At 38.9% G+C, this 23,040-nt stretch overlaps 1 protein-coding gene across 23 annotated transcripts in view; it reads left to right on the top strand.

Annotated features, from left to right (window-relative positions):
- Positions 1 to 23,040, top strand: part of PAM (peptidylglycine alpha-amidating monooxygenase) — a 307,426-nt gene that overhangs the window by 262,342 nt on the left and 22,044 nt on the right. For all 23 annotated transcript variants that reach the window (XM_043464552.1, XM_043464569.1, XM_043464568.1 and 20 more), the window contains 6 exons: positions 2,183 to 2,312; positions 15,904 to 16,020; positions 17,848 to 17,920; positions 19,116 to 19,326; positions 19,702 to 19,902; positions 22,504 to 22,619. In XM_043464552.1, the coding sequence (XP_043320487.1) occupies positions 2,183 to 2,312; positions 15,904 to 16,020; positions 17,848 to 17,920; positions 19,116 to 19,326; positions 19,702 to 19,902; positions 22,504 to 22,619 (848 nt within the window). The remainder of the gene's footprint in view (positions 1 to 2,182; positions 2,313 to 15,903; positions 16,021 to 17,847; positions 17,921 to 19,115; positions 19,327 to 19,701; positions 19,903 to 22,503; positions 22,620 to 23,040) is intronic.

The raw sequence follows: 23,040 nt of genomic DNA, 5'->3' as shown, positions 1-23,040 counted from the left end.
AGAATGAATGAAGTACAGGCTGAGATTCATGCAACTTTAAAATGATTTAAAATAGTTTCTTTGCGGAATCCATCTATATATCTCTAATTATCATTTGTAGACCCTGTTTCCTGAGTTCACCTTCAAAACCACACTTTTATCCATGCCACCCTGTGCTTGAAAGCCATCGGTGGCCCCACAGTTTGCTTCCTTTTCTCCTACTGTGACAAGTGTGATAGAAGATTAGTGCTATTCATCCAAGCAGTCCTATTCATAGCCACTGCTGTGTGAATTTAGGCATGCCAGCTGTCAGTCTGCCCCCTTCTCCCCAGCTCAGGAAGACAGCAAAATACACACGATTAAGAATGATACTCTCACTTGCTCTAGTATGTTTCAAAGGTAAATTATTCCCAGGCTCTGGGCTTTACTACTATTAATAAAGTACTTGCAGCATACCTCAGAATTAATCATAGTATAGATCAAGACACCACAGCATAGAAGTGCTCTCATTGATTGTTAAATCCATACTCATCCATGTGCTCAACAGTATATCTTCCAGTCTACACTAGGTCTTGGGGTCTGTTTAATCCTGCTTCTCACTTCCATACCCCCACCTGACATACACAGGTGTCTTCAAAGATATACAGATTACTTAAAGATATTGAAACACATTCTGTGGTTATAAACATCCTCACTTTCCATCTTTCTGACTACCCGCTTCTGTATTTGATAAACCTTTAAGTGAAAACACCTACCCTCTCCCAGACAAGCCTCAGAAAAGATGATGGGCCCTTTCCTGTTTTCCTGCACCACACTGAGTTATAAGTACTTGCTTTCTGTTTTTTGGGTTTTTTTTTTTTCTCATTTTATCCTATGAGTCCCTCCAGGCCCCCAACCATGCCGTATTTGTGTTCCCAGAATCTAGCATAATACCTTACATAGACAGTACACTTAGGGGATATTTGTGGAAGATGTATCAGCAAAGGTTATAGGCAAAACTGTTTTAGTCATCGTATTGATTGTGATATATTTTGCTAATTTTTATTTAAAAAAATTAAACCTACAAAGGTAAGAACATTTGGAGTGGAAATGTACTATGTCCTTTTTCTGTAGTTAAGAGAATTACCTTAAAGTGTTTATTCTCACACTGGCATCCTCTCAAGTTTTCAGAAGCTGATTATACGAGCCCTGGGTGTCCCTTTCTTCCGCCAATCTTGAATGTTCATCTTTGAGAATCACTGCATGTTGCCACATCCTCCAGTGTACAGGCAGGAGAAAGGGACTCAAATTGCTTTTTTACTTCTCAGCATCTCTCCTGAAGCATTTCAGAGAGAAGGAAATGTTGACATTGATACAGAGGATTTCACAGTATCTTCATAGCTTTATCCTGTTAGTAGAGCTTTTCTGTACCTCACACCTCTTTACTCATGAGCATTTTTATAAAAGGGATCAGCACAATTGAACCTAGATATTCTCTTAAGTATAAATGCATTCTGAACAGAAGTGAGCATAATTGGTAAATCATTCAGTCATAGAGTGTCTGTTATATTTTCCTTTCTCATGTTAGGAAACAGTGAAATATAAGCCGTGAAAAAGTATCTCTCCATTCCCATTGTTATAGGAACACTGAGGCTGGGCAGAATGAAGTTGGCATCTTATATAGTTCCTTCTACAAGGGATTAGCAATGATGGTTTATTATAGGGTCTAATGTATATTGAACACCCACAGTTTACACAGAAGTTAGATGAGAGAGACAGCTGCTCGCGCGCGCGCGCACACACACACACACACACAGGCTTATTGCCCAAGAATGCTATTCATGTACAATATTTAAAGGCTTTGCATTAAAATGATATTACCCATATTACCATATTTTCCAAGATACTAATTTAAAGTAAGTCTTGAAGAAGGTAGTCACAAATTTGCTCCTTAATGACTGAAGGATAAGCTGGTTTTATAAGGCATCTTATCAACAGGAAAAGAGCATTTAGTCCCCAAATAAGGTCACAGTCACTTATTTATTCACAGCCCAGGAGGCTACACCTTGGCATGCGCATGTGGTATATGTTATGTAGAGCATGCTTGTTTTTTTGTTATTTTTGTCATCTAGTGACATTACTGCATGAACTTCTTACAATCATTGTGAATCTTCATGGAGTTATACTTTCTTTTTTACACTAAATGTATGGGTTTCTCTTTTAGATTTCCATGTAGAAGAGGCACTGGATTGGCCTGGAGTATACTTGTTACCAGGCCAGGTTTCTGGGGTGGCTCTGGACCCTCAGAATAATCTAGTGATTTTCCACCGAGGTGACCATGTCTGGGATGGAAAGTAAGTAATCATTTTTCCTTCGAGAAGTAAATGAAATTAAAAATAGCATATGTCGCTTTCCATTAAACTAAGAATAATGGTGGGAGTACTATCAAGGTTCTTTTTGAACATAATTTTTGTGAACACAACGTGTTCTTGTAGCATATGATTGTGATTCACAGGAAAGAGGAGGTCTTCTGCATTTGAAAACGATTAAGATAGTTTTACAGGCTAGTTTATGGAAGCAAGGCAAGAAGTCTGTGATTCTGCCCAGTTCCCTGGTGGCTCAGATGGTAAAGCGTCTGTCTGCAATGCAAGAGACCTGGGTTCGATCCCTGGGTTGGGAAGATCCCCTGGAGAAGGAAGTGGCAACCCACTCCAGTACTGTTGCCTGGAAAATCCCATGAATGGTGGGGCCTGGTGGGCTACAGTCCGTGGGGTCACAAAGAGTCAGAGACGACTGAGCGACTTCACTTTCACTTTCTACCTACTTAGCATTTTGCTCTCTCCTCCTTGAAGCCACCTCCACACTCCTAAGGAGAGAAATATTAAAGAAATTAGGACAGTACGTGGCTGAGGCATTTCAAGACTTCAGAAGAAGTGTATCATGATAAATGATCAACTCAGAAAAGTTACTGGTTGACTGCAGTAAAACACTCATTATCTCCATGTCCTGGGTATTGAGCCATATTAAGTCCGCTGGACTCTCGCTTCCCCTCAGGCTGCTCCGTGGCGGTGCCTTCCGGGGAATTCTGTGGTTGGAGCCGTGTGGCCACCGTATGTATAGAAATAGTTAGTACCTTGCCCTCACATGTTCATGTAGATCATTTCTATTACACAAATGCACTCTTTTCATGAGCACTGGAGACTTAACAAGGATAACGCCAAGACTCATGCTCCTGCTTTTCCCTTGGGGTTTCTCTTTCCAACCTTTTATTCTGTCTTCCAGTATCTTATAGGGATTTTTGGTTTAAAAAAACGCCTAACATTTATTGAGTCGTTTGCTGTGCCTTTGTGACTGTTCTAAATGTTTGCATGAATTACCTCCCAGCAGTTAGGCACGGGTAATGTCATCATGAGTCACATTTTACAGGTGAAGAAGTCAAGAGAAGACAAGTGTTTTGCCCCACATCTCACAGTTAGCCCAGCAGTCAGGCAGGCTTCAGTTGTTGTCCGTCTGACTCAGAGTTGGCCCACTTACCCACTTACCTACTTACTTCCTTTTAGAGGATTGTGAACACATTTATGCGATTGTATTTTTCAAAGCTGGCTCCAAAGTTTATCAGGTTATCTTAATTCTCCTGAGTATTGAATATCCATTTATTCATTTGTTTTATCACAAATTTTCATATGAAGATGAATTTTTAAATATCTTATGAATTAAGTATAATGAATCTTCTTCTTCTTTCAAGTGTACAACTCTAGGGTTTCATTTGGAAAACTGAGGATCCACACATACAGTTCAACTGTTTTTTCCCTCCATTTTCAGAGATGCTGATTAAACTTAGGCTAAACCCGTGCTGTCACATACACATGTATGTAGTTTTCTTGGTGCAGTTGAAAATGAAATTCAGCCAGCATTTTAGAGTAGATTGATTGATAGCTTTGATACTGTTTAATTATCCTTTGCAATTGTCACGCTTGAGAATGGAATCTAAGAGAGAGATCACTTCAGAGTTCAAAGCCATCAAGCTCAGCATCCCTGTTTCTACATCTCTGTTACATCATCTTAGTCATTATTGAACATCTAATGATATTTTAACAAGTGCTTTCAAAAGCAAACTACTACTCTTCACTGTAGCATATTCTTCATTTTAATGAATATTACTACATTTTCTGCATGGATTTCTGGCCACATTTTATCAGACGAGAAAATTACAGCATCATTTTCTTCCATTGATACTGTTTCAGCTGGCTAAAGCTAAATTGGACAGAGTCCAATTTTCCATTTTAATGCGATATTCATTCCAAGTAAACAGCAGAGGCTGGAATAGTTTAATAGGGGGAAAAAAGGGATCAGTACAGGCCAGCCTGGGGTAAATGACCCAAGACTGAAACAAGAGCCACATAAGAATATTTTCTGGGACATACATGGCAGTCCCAGCAGAAGACCTGATTTTTCTGGCTTCACGCTTTCATCTAGATAACCTGCCAGTATCATGTGTAAATAGATTCCAGTTCCGTCGCCAAAGCCCTGGTGCGTTCACCCTGATAAATGGCTCTGACAAAGCGGTCTTGTTAAAAATTTAAGACTTCAGAGCAGGGGTGCTAATTTACACCATTAAGTCTGTTTCTTCTTTCTCCTTCTTCTTTATTGTTCAAGTGTAAGAATATTTGTCATCCGTCTCCTTTTGCCTCTCTTGTATTTCCTGTTGGCCTCTAGCAGCCTTTGCCATTCATGGAAATTCTCTTCGGGCACTCCAGTCTCTGCTTTAAACACTGTCTGCTTTGTTCCTCACAAAGAGACTTAGAAGTGGATTACTCTGCTAGTAGTTTTGTAAGTAAATAGATTCAGATATGCTGATCCTGGTCGTTGAACAGTTGTGCATGTCCATCCTTCCTATATGCGCAAGTGAATTAAAGAAAATAGGCAAAGTAACTTTCCTCTTGTTCATTGAATATCCAAAGATTATACAAAGAAAAGACAGCACTTCCCTGAGGAATTTCTTACGTGCTGGTGAGAGACAATGAAAATTTTAAAATGGGGAGGAAGTTGCATCCTTATTGCTACCACTGTTTGTTTAGAAAGATGAGAAATTCTGTATTAATTTTCCTCAGAATCCCATCCTGATTCTTCTCATGTTCACAAAAGTGTAAGTTTCATAAGTCAGTTCAGTTGCTCAGTCATGTCCAACTCTTTGCGACCCATGGACTGCAGCACGCCAGGCTTCCCTGTCCATCACCAGCTCCTGGAGTTTACTCAAAATCATGTCTACTGAGTCGGTGATGCCATCTAACCATCTCATCCTCTGTCGTCCCCTTCTCCTCCTGCCCCCAATCCTTCCCACCATCAGAGTCTTTTCAAATGAGTCAGTTCTTCGCATCAAGTGGCCAAAGTATTGGAGTTTCAGCTTCAGCATCAGTCCTTCCAATGAATATTCAGGACTGATTTCCTTTAGAATGGACTGGTTGGATCTCCTTCCAGTTCAATGAACTCTCAAGAGTCTTCTCCAACACCACAGTTCAAAGCATCAATTTTTCAGCGCTCAGCTTTCTTTATAGTCCAACTCTCACATCCATACATGACTCCTGGAAAAACCATAGCTTTGACTAGATGGACCTTTGTTGGCAAAGTAATGTCTCTGCTTTTTAATATGCTGTCTAGTTTGGTCATAGCTTTTCTTCCAAGGAGCAAGCGTCTTTTAATTTCATGGCTGCAGTCACCATCTGCAGTGATTTTGAAGCCCAGGAAAATAAAGTCTGTCACTGTTTCCCCATCTGTTTGCCATGAAGTGATAGGACTGTATGCCATGATCATAGTTTTCTGAATGTTGAGCTTTAAGCCAGCTTTTTCACTCTCCTCTTTCAACTTCATCAAGAGGCTCTTTAGTTCTTCCTCACTTTGTGCCATAAGGGTGGTGTCATCTGCATATCTAAGGTGATTGATATTTCTCCCAGCAGTCTTGATTCCAGCTTGTGCTTCATCCAGCCCAGCATTTCTCATGATGTACTCTGCATATAATTTAAATAAGCACGGTGACAATATACAGCCTTGATGTACCCCTTTCCCGATTTGGAACCAGTCTGTTGTTCCATGTCCAGTTCTAACTGTTGCTTCCTGACCTGCATACAGATTTCTCAAGGGAAAGGTCAGGTGGTCTGGTATTCCCATTTCTTTAAGAATTTTCCACAGTTTGTTGTGATCCACACAGTCAAAGGCTTTGGCATAGTCGATAAAGCAGAAGTAGATGTTTTTCTGGAACTCTCTTGCTTTTTCGATGATCAGTGGTCATCTGCATTAAATTCACCCATTTCCATCCATTTTAGCTCACTGATTCCTAGGATGTCTATGTTTATTCTTACCATCTCCTGCTTGACCATGCCAAGTTTCCCTTGATTCATGGACCTAACATTCCACTTCCTATACAGTACTGTTCTGTGCAGCACTGGATTTTACTTTCATCGCCAGACACATCCACAACTGAGCATCATATCCATTTCGGCCCAGCTGCTTCATTCATTCTGGGGCTATTGGTAATTCTCCTGCACTCTTCCCCAGTAGCATATTGGACACCTTCAGGCCTGCAGGACTCATCTTTTGGTGTCATATATCTTTTTGGCCTTTTATGCAGTTGGTGAGGTTCTCACAGCAAGTATACTGGGGTAGTTTGCCATTCCATCCTCCCGAAGGAGGAGTTATTAGGAGTTATTATTAGTTAGTAATAATCCCTAATTAATACTCCATACTCAAAGCTCTTGTGATATCACATCAATTCTCTTTGCTTCCCTGGTGGCTCAGCTGGTAAAGAATCTGCCTGCAATGCGGGAGACCTGGGTTGGGAAGATCCCCTGGAGAAGGGAAAGGCTACCCACTCCACTCTTCTGGCCTGGAGAATTCCTTGGACTCCATGGGGTCACAAAGAGTCGGACATGACTGTGCAGCTTTCAGTTTCAGTTCTCTTTATGAGTACTGTTCCTCATCAATACTGGCAGTACTGTTACTGCCCAACAGGCTTGACCAGCCCTTACTCTTCTACTTAATTATGCTAAGTAGGCATGGCAACAAAAATCATAATAACAGTGATGATGATGGTGGTGGTGATAAAGATGACTGTTACCCCCTTTCTCAGTTTGATTTCCGTTTTCCTCCTTGTCAGCCCCTTACTTCAGTATGGCTGCTTGGTGTAGGTATGCTAGTCACTCAGCTGTGTGCAGCTCTTTGCAACCTCTTGAATTATAGCCCACCAGGCTTCTCTGTTCTTGGGATTCTCCAGGCAAGAATATTAGAATGAGTTGCCATTCCCTCCTCCAGGGCATCTTCCCAACCCAGGGATCTAACCCTAGTCTCCTGCATTGCAGGAGAATTGTTTACTGTCTGAGTCATCGGGTAAGCCCATGGCTACCTTAAGACACTTCTTCTAGCTGAAAGGAAATGCCGGTTACCAACAGGGTGTAATGAAACTTTAAAGAGCCTCTTGTCTGCCCTAATGTTAGGGCAGCATGACAGCTAGGGCTCTTTAAAGTTTAAATGCCTCCGGCAGGAGCTGGGTAGCTCCTGCCTCAGTAATAGTTGTTCTTGGGTGTGTGTCTTAAAATCACCACCATGGTCAGAGGCTTGCTTCCCAGCCTCTCTTTTATTTATCTCAGGTATTGCTTCCCAGCCTCTCTTTTATTTATCTCAGGTATAGTTGAGGTTCTCCTCTACAGGCCTCATGTCCCATACCCTCTTCAGTGAATCATGGGTTTTATCCCTTATTTTTAGGCGCTAGAAGGTATTTCTATTATACCATGTGTCATTCTTCACTTGGAAGGGATTTTGAAAGTTGTATCACTTGGAATTCCTTCTGTAACCAATGAAGGAGAAAACCCAACACACACTAGCTTAGAAAAAGAAGAAATTTATTAGTTTGTATAAAGAAAAACTTTCAGGGTGTGGTAACTCAGACGATACCACCAGGGTCTATTTAACACGTGTTCTCCTGGTTAGTTCCATTCTTAGGCTCAGATTGATGTTCCTCCCTATTTGCAACTCCAGAATACCAGAAGAGACCATCCGTGTCCTTGATAAGTCCACAAGAAATCCTTAAATTGAGTCATTTAGTGTTCTTCTACCTGACTTTAGGTAGGTAGCAGAACATTTTTCTTTCATCCTGAACCAGTCACTGTGGGCAAAGGAATGAAATCCACTCTTTGGCTTAGCCTCAGCTTTTTGTTTTATCTCTGTAATGTGAGAGTACAGTTGATATTGTCAAAAGCAAGTGGGGGTTTGACAGAAAAACAACAAAATTCTGTAAAGCAATTATCCTTCAATTAAAAATTTAAAAAAAAAAAAAGTGGACTGAGAGTGAGGCTTAGAATGTGGGGTCAACTAGAGAAAAACTGAGGTTTCGTTGGCATGAAATGGGGCAGTAGACATTGGGCCCCCAGAGTAGCAGAGGTCCACCAGAGAGCGCAGCTCCAGGTTCTCGCCAGCATGTCTCTATGCAAAATCTTCCCCGGTCATCTGGGGCTTGAACCCTTTCAGAGGCAAGAAATTCCCTAGAAGGAGATATACTTCCCAATTATGGGACTCATCTAGATGTCACTCGGTTCTTCATCATGTTAACCTCAAATCTGTGTCCTATAACTTCACCTCCATCATAGCCAGATGCAGAGTAAATTCACTTCCATTTATTCATGTCAGTTGTTTGCATATTTGAAGGAAGTCTTGTCTTCTCCAGACTAAATATCCCACAGGCCGTGAGCCAGTCTTCATGCTGACATGATATTTTTATCTGAAGGTGCTCTGGTTTCTCAATCCTTTAAAGTGTTTGATTGAGAAGTAGCCACAATACTTCATGTATTACCTGATGAGTAATGCAGTTACTTTCCTTGATGTGTATTCTAGATATCTACTAGTGATTGCATTCACTTTTCTTCAGCAGTCATATCACCTTGTTACCTTGTGTTGAATGTGCAATCTACTAAAATCTCTAATTATATTTCATAAAATTGTGCAGAAGTTTTTATTGGAAATTTATATTTATACAGTGAACACTGAATTCAGCATTTTATTCCAGTTATATTTCACTTTGCTAGGTTTAGCATTGCTTCAATTTTTACAGATACTATTTTATTGTTAATTAACCAGAGAATGAATTGTCCCTTCCAGCCTGGTATTAGGTCTGTTTGATGAATTTGCCTTTCATATCTTCATACATATTGTTTATAAAGCTTGAATAGTTGACTGCTTGGTTTAACAAGTTTTATCCTTGGAGATGTGGTCTTCTGGGCATCTTCTCCCATTTGCCCCCCAGATAATTCATTCAGAAACCATCTCCTCATCAATGTTTTATGGAATCTTGCCAAGTTTTTTCATTTTGGAAATCTGTCTGCTTCCTAACTTGCATAAAAATCAGTTCAAGATTTGCCTCACTAGTTGCCTGAAGTTTCAGTTAAGATATCTGCTTGAGGTTCTGCTTCTGTATCTGCAGATTCTTTCATACCTTTAGAATTAACTAGACCCGGGAAATTGAACTTATTATCTTCCCATCCAAGAGAAAATTGTAAGGAGTTCTGCAAAAAGAATGTTTGTCCACAATCTGCCCTTCTGTCTGTATTGCCATTTCCTGTTGTACTCAAGCCAATTTTTCCATTTTATGCCACTTTCTCTGATTCTTCTTGGCTATGTGACTATTCCTGTCTCTTCTACATCTACAAATTAAATTTGATAACTGGAGGGGAGACTGCCAGTCCAGTGAGGTTAATCCTAATAAGAAAAAAACATATGTTTTTGTAGACAGGACATCTGGGTTTCAAACTTGGTTTCCATTTCCTAGCTTTGAGGCCTGTATCAAGACATATGAGTTCTGTGTCTCTGTTCCCTAGTCCAAAAAAATGAAGGCTTTAAAATCTTCCTCCTTCTCTTGAGTAACAAAAGTCACTTTGTTAAGTAACACGTTCCCAGTGGCCTTACTGACCAAATAGAGCCTGGTGCTGTGATACCTACTTCTTTGTTCTTTTCATCCTTGTTTGGAATGTCTCTAGTGCTGGGTCCATCAGGGCATAAGTAGTCATACTGATTTATCTGCCCACCTTTTTTCCTCCTCATAGGGAATTTTTGCAATGTGTATAAGAAGTAAATGTTTTAAACATAGTATTAAATTATATTCCATTTGAAGTCTTTAGTCTTTGTGTGGTATGTCTTTGCTTTCCTAACATTGAAGGTATATTTCCCTTTATTTTCTCTCTTGAAAACCTGTGGTCCTTTCTCCAGCCTCTTAATTTATATAATTACAACATTATATTTTACTTCTGTCTTCAGTTGCTCTTATTTATTTTGCATTTCCCTTAATTTTGATTGATGGCTGCTCTTATTTATTTTGCATTTCCCTTAATTTTGATTGATGGCACAGAAGTTTATTTTCTTCTATTCTAAATTCTTTTATGTGTGAATATAGCAATGCATTTCTTTTCAGCCTTATCTAAACTGTTTGATTAGCTGCTAATGTGCAAAATCATTAATGGGGAATTCAAACTGCTAAAATAAAGAACTGATGAATTCCAGCCCACAGGCCACCATTCAGCCTTTTCCGTTGAGTGCTTTTTCAGAGAAGCAAGCAGAAATCAGCAGTGCTCCAGGCACTATGTGAAATGTGCAGGGTATTATTATATTCCGTACAAAGTTAAATGTGGTTGAAATAAAGACCTCTCTGCAGCATATAATGCGGGGTAGCTGCTTTAGAAGACTAAATAAGCAGTTTGCTATAGCAACGGTGTATCCAGCTCTATAATCTGACATCCATTTGTGAACTGTTCAAAGGTTACTTTTCTTTGAATTACAAGGGAGTTTATAAATTACTTTATTTGGCAGATTTAATATGAGTGTGTGTGTGTGTGTGTGTGTGTGTGTGTGACTTTTCCCATTTCAGAATAAAAAAAATCTATCAGTTTCTTTTATTACCTGCCCTGTGCATCTACCAGGGGCCAGCTGTTAGTTGTATGAAGCTCCAGCTATCCCAAGTGAAAGGATTAAGACTCATCAACCAATCTATTGAGTGACTGAATATCCCTTGATGCTGCCAGTTTAAACATACAGACATCTGGTAAAGGGTATCACAAAAGATTTTCAATGAAACAGTTGGACCTATGGTGTTGTGGTTAATTCCTTTAAAGCTGTGGTCTCCCCAAGAATTCTAGAATGTTATTATTTGTTATTTATGTTACTGAAGTAAATTAAAATATTCAAATGATGCTAGTATCAGTAAATTCAAAAACTTGCCTATCACTGAAATCCTTAATGGATATGGGGGAAATATAGTAATATTATTATTAATAACCATAGAACTGCATTCCATAGGAAAAGTGGTTAGTTTGAAGTATCATATAAAATGCCCTCTACACATGCTAATGACAGGGGGCTAATTTGTGATAATTAAAAAACCCTAAAAGATAAACCATATTACTAGTTGTTACATTGTGTAACAACAAGATACTAAGAAAAAAACCTGATAATTTAAGAGAGCTGATATTTTCATACATCTAATATTTTATTATAAAAATCTGATTTATTTACTCCATAGCTTACTCATGTTGTTACTGACTTTTCTTCTGGCTCTTTCATTTGCTATTTCATAATTTATTATAACATCACCAAAAAATGAATAATAAAACAGTATGATCCTCAAATTAGTTAATTTTGCTATTTTTCTCACCACTAGAAATTTGACATTTCTAGATTGTGAATATAGATGCCCATACACAATTTGGGTTTGTGTACTTGATACATTTTTTCTGTATTCATGAACAGTGTAGAACTGTTCCATTGATAAAGGATATTTTATCACTTACCTGTCCATTAGCCACATTTCATTCAGTATGACTCACATAAGTAGTGAGGCTGGGTTTATTTATATTTTTCCTTGACATAGCTTATTCTCTTGGAAGCCAAGCCCAGCATCACAGGTCCTTGACTTTGAGCTTACATGACTACCAGAGAATGATTTAAACTAGAATTTACATTTTCAATTACTTAAGTGTCTGGAAAAATAAACTAGAGTTATAAAAAACGTGATTTAAATTAGAGGAATTCAGCATATGCCCCTGAAGATGTTGGGTGGGGGAAATCTGCTTTCCCTCCATCAATAAGTTGTAAGAATGTTATTTCCTAAAATAGTAGGACCAGAGTTTGAAGATTGATGGTGAATATTTAAGAGAATGACCAGATAGACCAAAGAATACTGCAACCTATTGCTTGGGGGAATCATGAACAAGTAAATATGTCAGGCTTCCTATGTGGCTTGGCGTTTTGCAAATAAGAAGTGTAGAATGAGGTATGCTAGGTTCCAGTTTTATCAGGATATACAATAGGCAATTGGACTGCCACTGTTATTAGCTACCAGTAGTGGGCCAGAACACTGCATGTCACATGGACAGCACTTGGTACGAATTATGAAGACTTGGTCACTTTCCATGTTACTAACTCCTAGGTGGGGGTGGGGTGGAGAAGTAATACAGCAGTGTATTCCATGCCCAAGTAAATAAACTGTAAGAATAAATGAAAATTTTAGGAAATACAAAATGGAAAAGGGTATCTAAATATGATCAGTGGATTTTACCAGTATCACTATCCCGGTTATGATATTGTACTATAGTTGTTCAGAATGCTACCATTGAGGAAACTAGGTATAGTGTACATAGACTCTCTTTATGAGCCACCAGGGAAGCCCTGTTATTTGTGTGTGTGTGTGTCAACTTGTGTCCAGCTCTCTGTGACCCCATGGACTGTAGCCCTCCAGGCTCTTCTGGAGAATACCAGATTCTCCAGTATTCTGGAGAATACTCCAAGAATACTGAAGTGGGTTGCCATTCCCTTCTCCAGGGATTATTTCTTGTAACTGCATGTAAATCTACAGTTATCTCAAATTTCCATTAAAAAGGGTAAAACAAATTTTAACTCCTTAACGTCAGAAAAAACATAATTCCCACATTATTTAGATTACCATTATGCCATTACAAATCATGAAACGTTTCTGAATAATGAGGAGTATGACTTCGGCCTTAAAAGAAATAATGAATGAAGAGACTTCATCCTACTATGTATACGTGCATACATGCTAAGTCACTTCAGTCGTGTCCAACTCTTTGCAGACCTATGGACTGTAGCCCCTCCAGGCTCCTCTGTCCATGAGATTCTCCAGGCAAGAATACTGGAGTGGGTCGCCATGCCTTCCTCCAGGGGTTCTCCCTGACCCAGGAGTTGAACCCGCGTCTCCTGTGTCTCCTGCATTGCAGGTGGATTCTTTACCACTGAGCCACCAGGGAAGCCCTCTTGCTACTACATAGGAATGTAAAACTGTAGCATACTATGAGTGTTAGACATGCTGCACTTAAGTTATCCAGGATCCTAGACAAGCTGGCAAAAAAATATCGTTGATGATTGAATTCGATACCTTTGTTTGCCATGAGAATGGTTATGATTTTTTAGTACAGAAAGTCGCATCAAAAAGAGACACACATATATGAAATCTAGAAACATGGTACTGATGAACTTATTTGCAGGGCAGCAGTATAGACACAGACATAGAGAACAGACTGTGGACACAGCGGGGGGAGGAGAGGATGGGAAAATTGAGAGAATAACATTGAAACATAGATTGTGGGTGCTCAGTCATGTCCGACCCTTTGCGACCCCATGGCTGCAGCCCACCAGGCTCCTCCGTCCGTGGGATTCTCCAGGCAAGAACACTGGAGTGGGTTGCATGCCCTTCTTCATGGGATCTTCCCGACCCAGGGACTGAACCCAGGTTTCCTGCATTGCAGGCGGATTCGTTACCGCCTGAGCCACCAGGGAAGCCCAAGAATCCTGGAGTGGGTAGCCTACCCCTTCTTCCGGGAATCTTCCTGACCCAGGAATCTAACTAGGGTCTCCTGCTTTGCAGGCGGCTTCTTTTCCAGCTGAGCTACCTGGGAAGCCCAAACATATACATTACTATATGTAAAATAGATGGCCAGAGGGAATTTGCTGTGTGTGACAGGGAACCCAACTCAGTGCTTGGAGACAGCCTGGAGGGGCGGGTGGGGTGGGAGAGGGGAGGGGGGTTCAAGAGGGAGGGGACATATGTATACCTGTGGCTGGTTCATGCTGATGTATGGCAGAAACCAACACGGTATTGTAGAGCAGTTATCCTCCAATTAGAAGTAAATAAAGAAAAATACGTTCAGATGGAGGATAAACTGGTGTTTCATAGTACTAAGAGTTACTTGTGTTTGCCTTTTATTGGTGTCTCCTGATTTATTAATATCTTGCTTATTCTTACATTAATTCTAACTAACAAAATTGTATGTTTTAATTTAATAATGATGTCATAATCGTCTTATAAAATGTGCTTTGTTAGTGATGTTACTTCCATTTCGTCAACTTATGTATTTTTTTTTCTGCTGTGTGGTTTTAACTACACATAATAGCATATGTAAGCAGTATTGCTTAAGTTTTAGTTGACAAAGCTGAATCAATATTTTTTATTCAATTGAATGCATCATTAATAAGAACTACTTCAGGGACTTATTATTATCTTTCAGGGAAAGTATACCCAAAGACTGTGACAGTTAAGAAGCTCAAATAGTTATGTGGTGTTTATTTTTAATGGCAAAAGAGTATAATTTTGAAATTTTTGTTTTCCTGCTGGGACTCTGTATAAGTTCCATAAAAATACCAACCAACTAATCAATAGGAGTATGATAGATTTGAGCAGTCTGTTGCCTTCCAAATTACAAATGTTTCTCCATAAATACTTAATGTTCAGATTCTTTTTTTACTTATATGGTTGAACTACAAAGTATTAATAGTTTTTTTTTCCACAACCTTGTCTGATTTTATAAAGGAAATTATATTTTACAGGAATATTTATTGATCTATACAGTGACTTCATCGGGCAAAATATATATATATCTATTTTATATTTTTATGCTCCCCACCCACAAACATATGTCTCAACTGTCTGCTGATCAGTTAGTTCTTTGCTCTTGAAATATAAGTTGGTCTGTTGGTGCTTCATATATTTTTCTCTCTGTCACATAAGCTTAGATTGGAAGGACTTGTCTTTGTGATATATCACAAATAATTTTTGAAACTGGAATTTAAATAGGTACAATGTCTGTGATAATTATCAATTTAAAGAAAGATATTATATTACAATTCAGATAGAAATATAAATATATATAAATGTTCATAATATTTTATAATAACCTGGAAAGTATAGAGTTAAAAAGCAGAAATTGTCATTCATGTTAATGTTTTTTATTAATTATTACATAGATATCCATTTTGTACTTACAGAAAATTTTATGTCTCTAAACACATTTTTGTTTCAAGAATCATGTTTTATATTTTTGAAATGTTTTGAACATTCTGTTCTGTGTCCTTGTAATGTGTATTTGCATGTTGTACCTACAGAGAGTAAAATAGCAAACACAGTTTTGATCACTATGCTTCATCCTATTGTTTACACTTTCCTTACCATTACACGGAAAGTTAAAATAAATTATACCTTCATTTGTATTTTGAAAGAAAGTAACTACTGAATTTAAACATTTTGAGGCACTTTTGAGAAAAAATTGGCTTCTTTAAGAGTTCTAGGCGGTGTTTCTCAAAGTCTCCTTGGCCGTGACGCACCTGGAGATCTTGTGAAAGTGTGGATTCAGATTTGGTGGGTAGGAAACCTCGCCCCTCCAGGCCGTTCCTCGGTTGCTGCCCCACTGACCGCTGTCTAGTTCCTCAGGCAATGGTATGTCTGTGATCCAAGATACTGAGGCATGAAGGGCAAAGAGTGCAGTCAGGCACGTCTGAGCCCTTCTCTTGACTCCATGTTTAAAATCTCAAGTGAATGGTCTGCGTTTCTCAGGGTCACTGATATTTCTGATTGGCTTATTCCCATTCTAATGCCTTTTTCTTAAAATTTTTTTTTTTTACTAGCTCTTTTGATAGCAAGTTTGTTTACCAGCAAAGAGGTCTCGGACCAATTGAAGAAGACACTATTCTTGTCATAGATCCAAATAATGCTGCAGTACTCCAGTCCAGTGGGAAAAATCTGTGAGTTAAATTGCGTATGTTGTTATTAATGCTTGTGCTATTTGGTACAAAGTGTATCATTGGGTCTGGCCTTAGAAAGAGTATATTGTACAGCAGTGGTGAGAAAACACAGCTTAAGAAAGCGGGAGACTGAAAGAGCCATCCTGTCTTTCATTTTCTAAAGAGGTGGTTTTCAACCCTGACTGAACATTAAAATCACCTGGGAAGCTTCCAAAATTTAGATTCATATTTAGTCTGGGATGGGGCCCAAGTATCAAAATAGTAGTGTGAAAGCTCCCTCGGTGATTCTAATGGTAGTCAGGCTTCAGAGAAAATTGATACACATGGCTAATGAAGTGAGTTGCTGCTCAGCTAGATCTGAAGATTAAAAAAAATTCTTAAGCAGAAAAGTTATATAACCAAACTCAGCAACTAGTTACCACTAAGAAAAAAAAAAAGGCTTCTCTCTTCCCATCTCAAAATGAAGTTTAAACAAATGTCATTTTGAACTTTCCATAGCATGCATAGTTAATTTGAAAGCTGCCCATCATTTGGTCTTATTCCTAGATTTGGCTTCTGGCAGCCAAAAAAAAGTTGGCTGATATTCATGGTCTTTGAAAGAAACAGGTGCCTGCTTACAGAGTGTCCACGACCATTGTGGCCTGGCAACTTCGGGAGCTATACCCTACTTTATCTGCTTAGGCACAGGGAGGGAGAGCCAGCTTCTTTAAAAGGTGGGGAGCCGTCCACTTTGAATACAGCTGATTATGGGGATGCTAATAATGAGCTTTTTATAGGATCCTGAGATGGTGAGTCATGGGCCAAGTTCTGATACCAGCCCCAGCACTCACTGTGTTTCAACCTGTCTCTTCAGTACTCCGGCTATCAGTCAGCAGTATTCTCATTCCGGATAGGAGTTAAAGAGGAGGGCAGGGCAGCTGCTGCTAAATCAACGTGGCCAGCAGTGGTTTGTCTGTGTTGAAAACGAGTCATAATAACCCTCACATTCGGTGACCAAAAGGGAGATCTGGTTCAGTGTATTAGTCAAGATCAAGGTGTTAGCTTCTTGGCTCCTGAAAACAGAAATCTGTGATGCCAACACTTTGCACAGGCTAGAAGCTGACACTTGTAGCTTGTCGGATTTGATCCCCAAAACATGAAGACATTGTCCATGTGTTTGTTAGCTCTGTCCACGTTCCTTAAGCCTGTGAGTCTCTGTTCACGTTAGTTTATGATTCTCTTATCCAGGTCATCTTAGTTGACTTGTTAAATAGATTAACCTTCTCTTTTTATTATCTAGCATACCGCTTAACTTTGCTTGGCTGATCACAGCCCATATCTGCTGGAAGGTGTTTTCTTTGTGTTTTACTGTTTTAGTATTAATAATCACTCTTAAAGCTTTTCAGCCATATATTTGATATTTTATATTAGTACAATGCTATATTATTTTGCAGCATACTTGAACTATTCAAACCATACAAATCCACATTTATATTTCTCTATATCATTTGTTTTATACACATTCCTTTATGATTTTAGAACTTGTTTTCAAATTGATATTGTTATTTAATATACCATACTTTATAATAAATATTTGTAATTGATATGTATGCTTCATTTACATATTTTTAGAAGATTAAATGCCAGTTAAATTTTTTCACAAGGCAGTTTTTATTAAAATGGGTATTTTGATTTAACAATTCATTTTGGCCTTTTCTAGAGTCATGCAGGTATACATTTATCAGTATATACATTTATATTGCCATTACAAATTAATTAGCAAAAAACTTTCTTCTCGTATACTTTGGGAGTAATTACATAATCAGGATGGTTATTTGTATTTTGCAGGTTTTACTTGCCACATGGCTTGAGTATAGACAAAGATGGAAATTATTGGGTCACAGATGTGGCTCTTCATCAGGTAATCTTGCATTTGGCATGCAAATAGAATTTCCATTTGGTTATTCGAATAGAAGTCGGGCTTCCCCGGTGGCTCAGCAGTCAACAGTCCACCTGCAATGCAGAAGGTCCAAGAGACTCGGGTTCAGTCCCTGGGGCAGGAAGATCACCTGGAGGAGGGCATGGCAACCCACTCTGGTGTTCTTGCCGGGAGAATCGCATGGACAGAGGAGCCTGGAGGGCTGCAGTCCATAGGGTCCCAAAGAGCCGGACACAGCAGAAGCTACTGAGCGCGCACCCATGCACATAGAAGTTAATGAGGCTGTGCTTTCAGAATGCTCTGGAGTTGTCTGGGTCTTTTTCTGTGACCCAGAAAGTTTATAACAAAAGAATGGAACGGCCAGGTCTGAAATGGTTCATTTAGCACTCAGTGCTCAGGAAAACTTGACCGTAAATGATCCAGTCACCCTCCCGTGTGGGGCTGGCAGGAATCTTAGGGCAAGAGGTGAACCTTCCCCCTACTGAATGTCTGGGCTCCCCCGGCCTCCTTCTGAGCTTTCCATATTTCTTTCCTCTGTCCTCAGGTCTTAGTTCTGTTGTATTACTTTATGTGTTGTATGTATTTTTTCATACGCCACCTTAATCCTCTATAAATTGAGGCAGGGTCTCTAGTACATACATCTTTGTATGTAAAACAGCAATTTTTTGTTCTTTTTAGAGGAAGTTATATTTCCATCAGAGTGTAGTCATAATGTTTCTTCCTTAAAGGATAAGCTCGTGTTTAATGCCCGTTTGATGAATAGGTGGGAAAGAACTAGGAAAACTAGGATAAGAAACTAGAACTCAGAAGGCACCGCTAGCCTTCAAACATCATCTCAGCGGACATTTATCGCTCTTGTATTGTCTGGGGCACACCATACTGATAGCCAAGGAAGAGGAAGAGCAAGCGGAGGAGGGTGGACAGGGCATCCACATGCTAGTCTCTGCTCACCACTAGTGACCTGAAGATCCTTGGGCAGGTCCCTTAATCTCTGTGAGCCTCACTCATCAAATGAAGGAAGCAGACCAGATCATTTCTAGAGTCCCATCCAGTTCTGAAAAGTACCTGCTTGTAAATACGTCTCTGAAAGCGGACACTCGAATTGCCTGAGTCAGGTAGGTGGGCGTCAATAAATAACCATGCAAAGTGAGTGAGGCTTTCGTTCTTTTTTAAAAAGGTGTTCAAACTAGACCCGAACGGGAAAGAAGGCCCTCTGCTAACCCTGGGAAGGAGCATGCAACCAGGCAGTGACCAGAATCACTTCTGTCAGCCCACCGACGTGGCTGTGGATCCAGACACTGGGACCATCTACGTGTCAGATGGCTACTGCAACAGTCGCCTTGTGCAGTTTTCACCAAGTGGAAAATTCATCACACAGTGGGGAGAAGGTACTCAGACTCTTGATCCCTGCTTCTCATCTTGGACTCACTGTCCCTTGAGTGAGGAGAACGGGGCTTCCATATGCATCCGGCTGGTTGTCCACTCTCTCTCTTTCTCACACACACATGCACACACACTCACATCCACACAGTATTACAGGAGGAGAAGAATGCTTCTACCCAAAAGCTTTAAACTTTATCCATACAGGGAGAAAATCTGTCATGAGTTTGTGGGCAAAGATACTAACTGCTTTACCTTATTTTTCCTCTGGTTCCAGATATTTAGTGGCTTTCTATAATGAATTTTGAAGTTTAGGAGACCCCAGAGTCAGAGTTTGGGTGATTTTACACACTATAAGTCTGAGGTTTTTCTTCATTCTGCAGCGTCTCCGGAGAGCGGCCCTAAGCCAGGTCAGTTCAGAGTTCCTCACAGCTTGGCCCTGGTGCCTCCCCTGGGCCAGCTGTGTGTGGCGGACAGGGAAAACGGTCGGATCCAGTGTTTTAAAACCGACACCAAAGAATTTGTGCGCGAGATTAAGCACCCATCGTTTGGAAGAAATGTGTTTGCAATTTCATACATACCAGGTATTTCGCTTTTATTTTCTGTGTTTTTTCATACTGCTCTCCGATCTTAAAAAGTGTCTGTATGATCTTCATATCTACCATATATATGGTAAACCATTTTAAACTCAAGTGCCACTGTTCTTTATACGGAAATAATGAACTCAAAAGATTTAGCAACTGTTTGTGATGGATTAAAAAAGTATTCCCATATATTAATTTTTATTTTTGTTAATTTTGATCATTTGCTCTAGTTATTAAATGATTAATATTTTATCTTCATACATCATCAACAGATGGTATATGTTGATAAGGTCAGTATTCAAAATACTTCTGCTTCACATTTTTTTAAGGAATGATGGCCAATTTTTTAAAGATAAATAGGTGAAGTAAGTGGGGGCTTATGTGTAAATGTCAGGAGAAATGATCAATGAAATCTGTAGTTTTTTCTCATTTTCAAAATAGATTTTCTTGACTTAAAGAAAACCAGAAAAATAATCCAAACTTACAAAATAAGTTTTATTTAATTCATATTTAAAAAACTTAGCATTTCTTTATATCATGAATACTGAACAATTGAAAATATATTTCTAGAATTTATATATGATTTTTGTAATATACTTAATAAATACATCTATACATGTATTGAAGTTGCATTACTACATAGTTATCACAATAATATTTATATTTCTCATGCTATTAAAGTTGCATATGGCTGCTATCAGGGTTTCCTTGGTGGTTCAAGTAGTAAAGAATCTTCCTGCAATGCAGGAGACGGGTTCAATCCCTTGGGTCAGGAAGATTCCTGGAGAAGGAAATGGCAACCCACTCCAGTATTCTTGCCTGGAGAATTCCATGGACAGAGGAGTCTGGCCGGCTACTGTTCATGGGGTCTCAAAGAGTTGGACATGACTGAACAACTAACACACACATAACTAATATCTTCTCAGGCAGCCTCCAATTTATTTAAAACATGGAATGAAGGGACGCAAGTGACTGAAATAGAAACGAGTTGGCGTCCCTAAGGAATAAGTAATTAAAAACTAATAAAAGACTCATTAATGTTAATGAAAGATAAATTATCATGTTGGTTTTTACCTCCTATTTAAAGAATAAGTTTGGCAAGACCATTGACATAACCGACAAAGGACCATATAGTCAAAGCCATGGTCTTTCTGTTAGTCATGTATGGATGTGAGAGTTGGACCATAAAGAAGGCTGAGCACCGAAGAATTGATGCCTTTGAACTGTGGTGTTGGAGAAGATTCTTGGGAGTCCCTTGGACTGCAAGCAGATCAAACCAGTCAGTCCTGAAGAAAATCAATCCTAAGTATCCATTGGAGGGACTGATGCCGAGGCTGAAGCTCCAGTACTTCCGCCACCTGATGCAAAGAGCTGACTCACTGGAAAAGACCCTGATGCTGGGAAAGATTGAAGGTGGGAGGAGAAGGGGACAACAGAGGATGAGATGGTTGGATGGCATCACTGACTTGATGGACATGAGTTTGAGCAAGCTCTGGGAGATGGTGAAGGACAGGGAAGCCTGGAATACTCCAGTCCATGGGGTCACAGAGTTGGACATGACTGGGAGACTGAGCAACAACAAATTTACTTAAGAAAGAGGGTGATCAAGTTCATAGTGAATAAAAATAAATCAAATATGAGAAGAAAAACATCAGGACAAAAGATGAGAAGAAATCTGATTAAAAAGAGAATTTCAGCAAAAGATAAAGTGTATGATAATTGGAATTCTCTCTACAATGTTACACAGTAGTAACTGATGTTGATGGTGTTGATATTTTTCAGTATGATGTGCTAAAGAACCCTATCCTGAAATCCTTAAAGAAAGATGAAAAAACCTTCAATACTGGTTCAGTATTCTGTATATTTTATTGTTTTAATTCTTTAAAATATAATATTCAGTCATCTGCAGTACTAGTTAAAGCATCACAGTTTGCAGTTTTTTGGATAAACACTACTAAACTAAGAAATATGATTTACTGCAAAGAGTATTCATTGAATTAGTATAAAAATTGGTCTAATTTTTTTAATTAGGAAAAAATGTCTTTGATAATCTGAAATATGCATCTCACATTTCCAAGGGGTAGTTGTTTAAAATCAGATCATTCTTCTATTTATGCTATAACTTCACTTTCTTTGCCTATTTTTCTCTGATTCTACTTGTAGCTATAGTAGATATTATATATTTTTTTAAAAGACCTGATACCCTAAAATGATTGCTTTCAATAACCTGGCTCTTCCCATGCCTATTTAATATATCTACATATACATTCCTCTACATATGTCATCTCCTCTGTAACTATGGATTACTGATTTCATAACTATGGATTACTGATTTCATAACTATGGATTACTGATTTCTACGGGCCTCCTCAGTGGGACAGCCCTTGCAGTTCTTGGTTTTCCTATTACAAGGTTAGTCTCCTAACCTGTCTGCTCCTGTTCTTATTACTCAGAGACATCTACTAAGTATTTTGTTTTCCACTTTTGTTGCCAAATGTAGGGTTGACCCTACGTTTCTTGTCTGTGTGATGTGCACACGTGTATTTAAAAGCCAGTCTTATCCATATTTTAAAGGGAGGTTAATTGGATATGTTGTCACAGGTTTGCTCTTTGCGGTGAATGGAAAGCCTTACTTTGAGGACCAAGAACCTGTGCGAGGATTTGTGATGAATTTTTCCAGCGGGGAAATTATAGATGTCTTCAAGCCAGTGCGCAAGGTATTCACATACATTAACTATGTATCAGTTTTCATGAGGATAAAACTAAAATGTGAATCTTGGAACTCAATTTATACTTCAGTAATTTTTTAAAAATTTAAAGGCAACGTGATAGTTTTTTAGCTAGGTTGATGGGAATGCTGTATACTGTGTTTTATTTAGAAACAATGTCCTTGTCTATTCCTAGATGAATTTCTTCAGATGCAAGTTAACACTATATGCAGTTCTAAGGTTCCTAGTAGACTTTTGTACATGTTAGCAGGCTTAAATTCACTGTAGTTAGAAAATCAAAAATGTAAGATATTTTACATTTTATATATTCCTGGTTCCATCCAAATAGAAAAGATACCACAATATGTTAAACTGTAATTTTATAGTCCTCTTAGATTCAATAGAAATCTTGCTTGCTTTTTTTAATGTT

The sequence above is a fragment of the Cervus canadensis genome, chromosome 4 (genome assembly GCF_019320065.1).
Source record: "Cervus canadensis isolate Bull #8, Minnesota chromosome 4, ASM1932006v1, whole genome shotgun sequence".
In the NCBI taxonomy this organism is placed as follows: domain Eukaryota; kingdom Metazoa; phylum Chordata; class Mammalia; order Artiodactyla; family Cervidae; genus Cervus; species Cervus canadensis.
The sequence above is the reverse complement of the archived record's forward strand: the minus strand, read 5'-3'. Positions and strand labels throughout refer to the sequence as shown.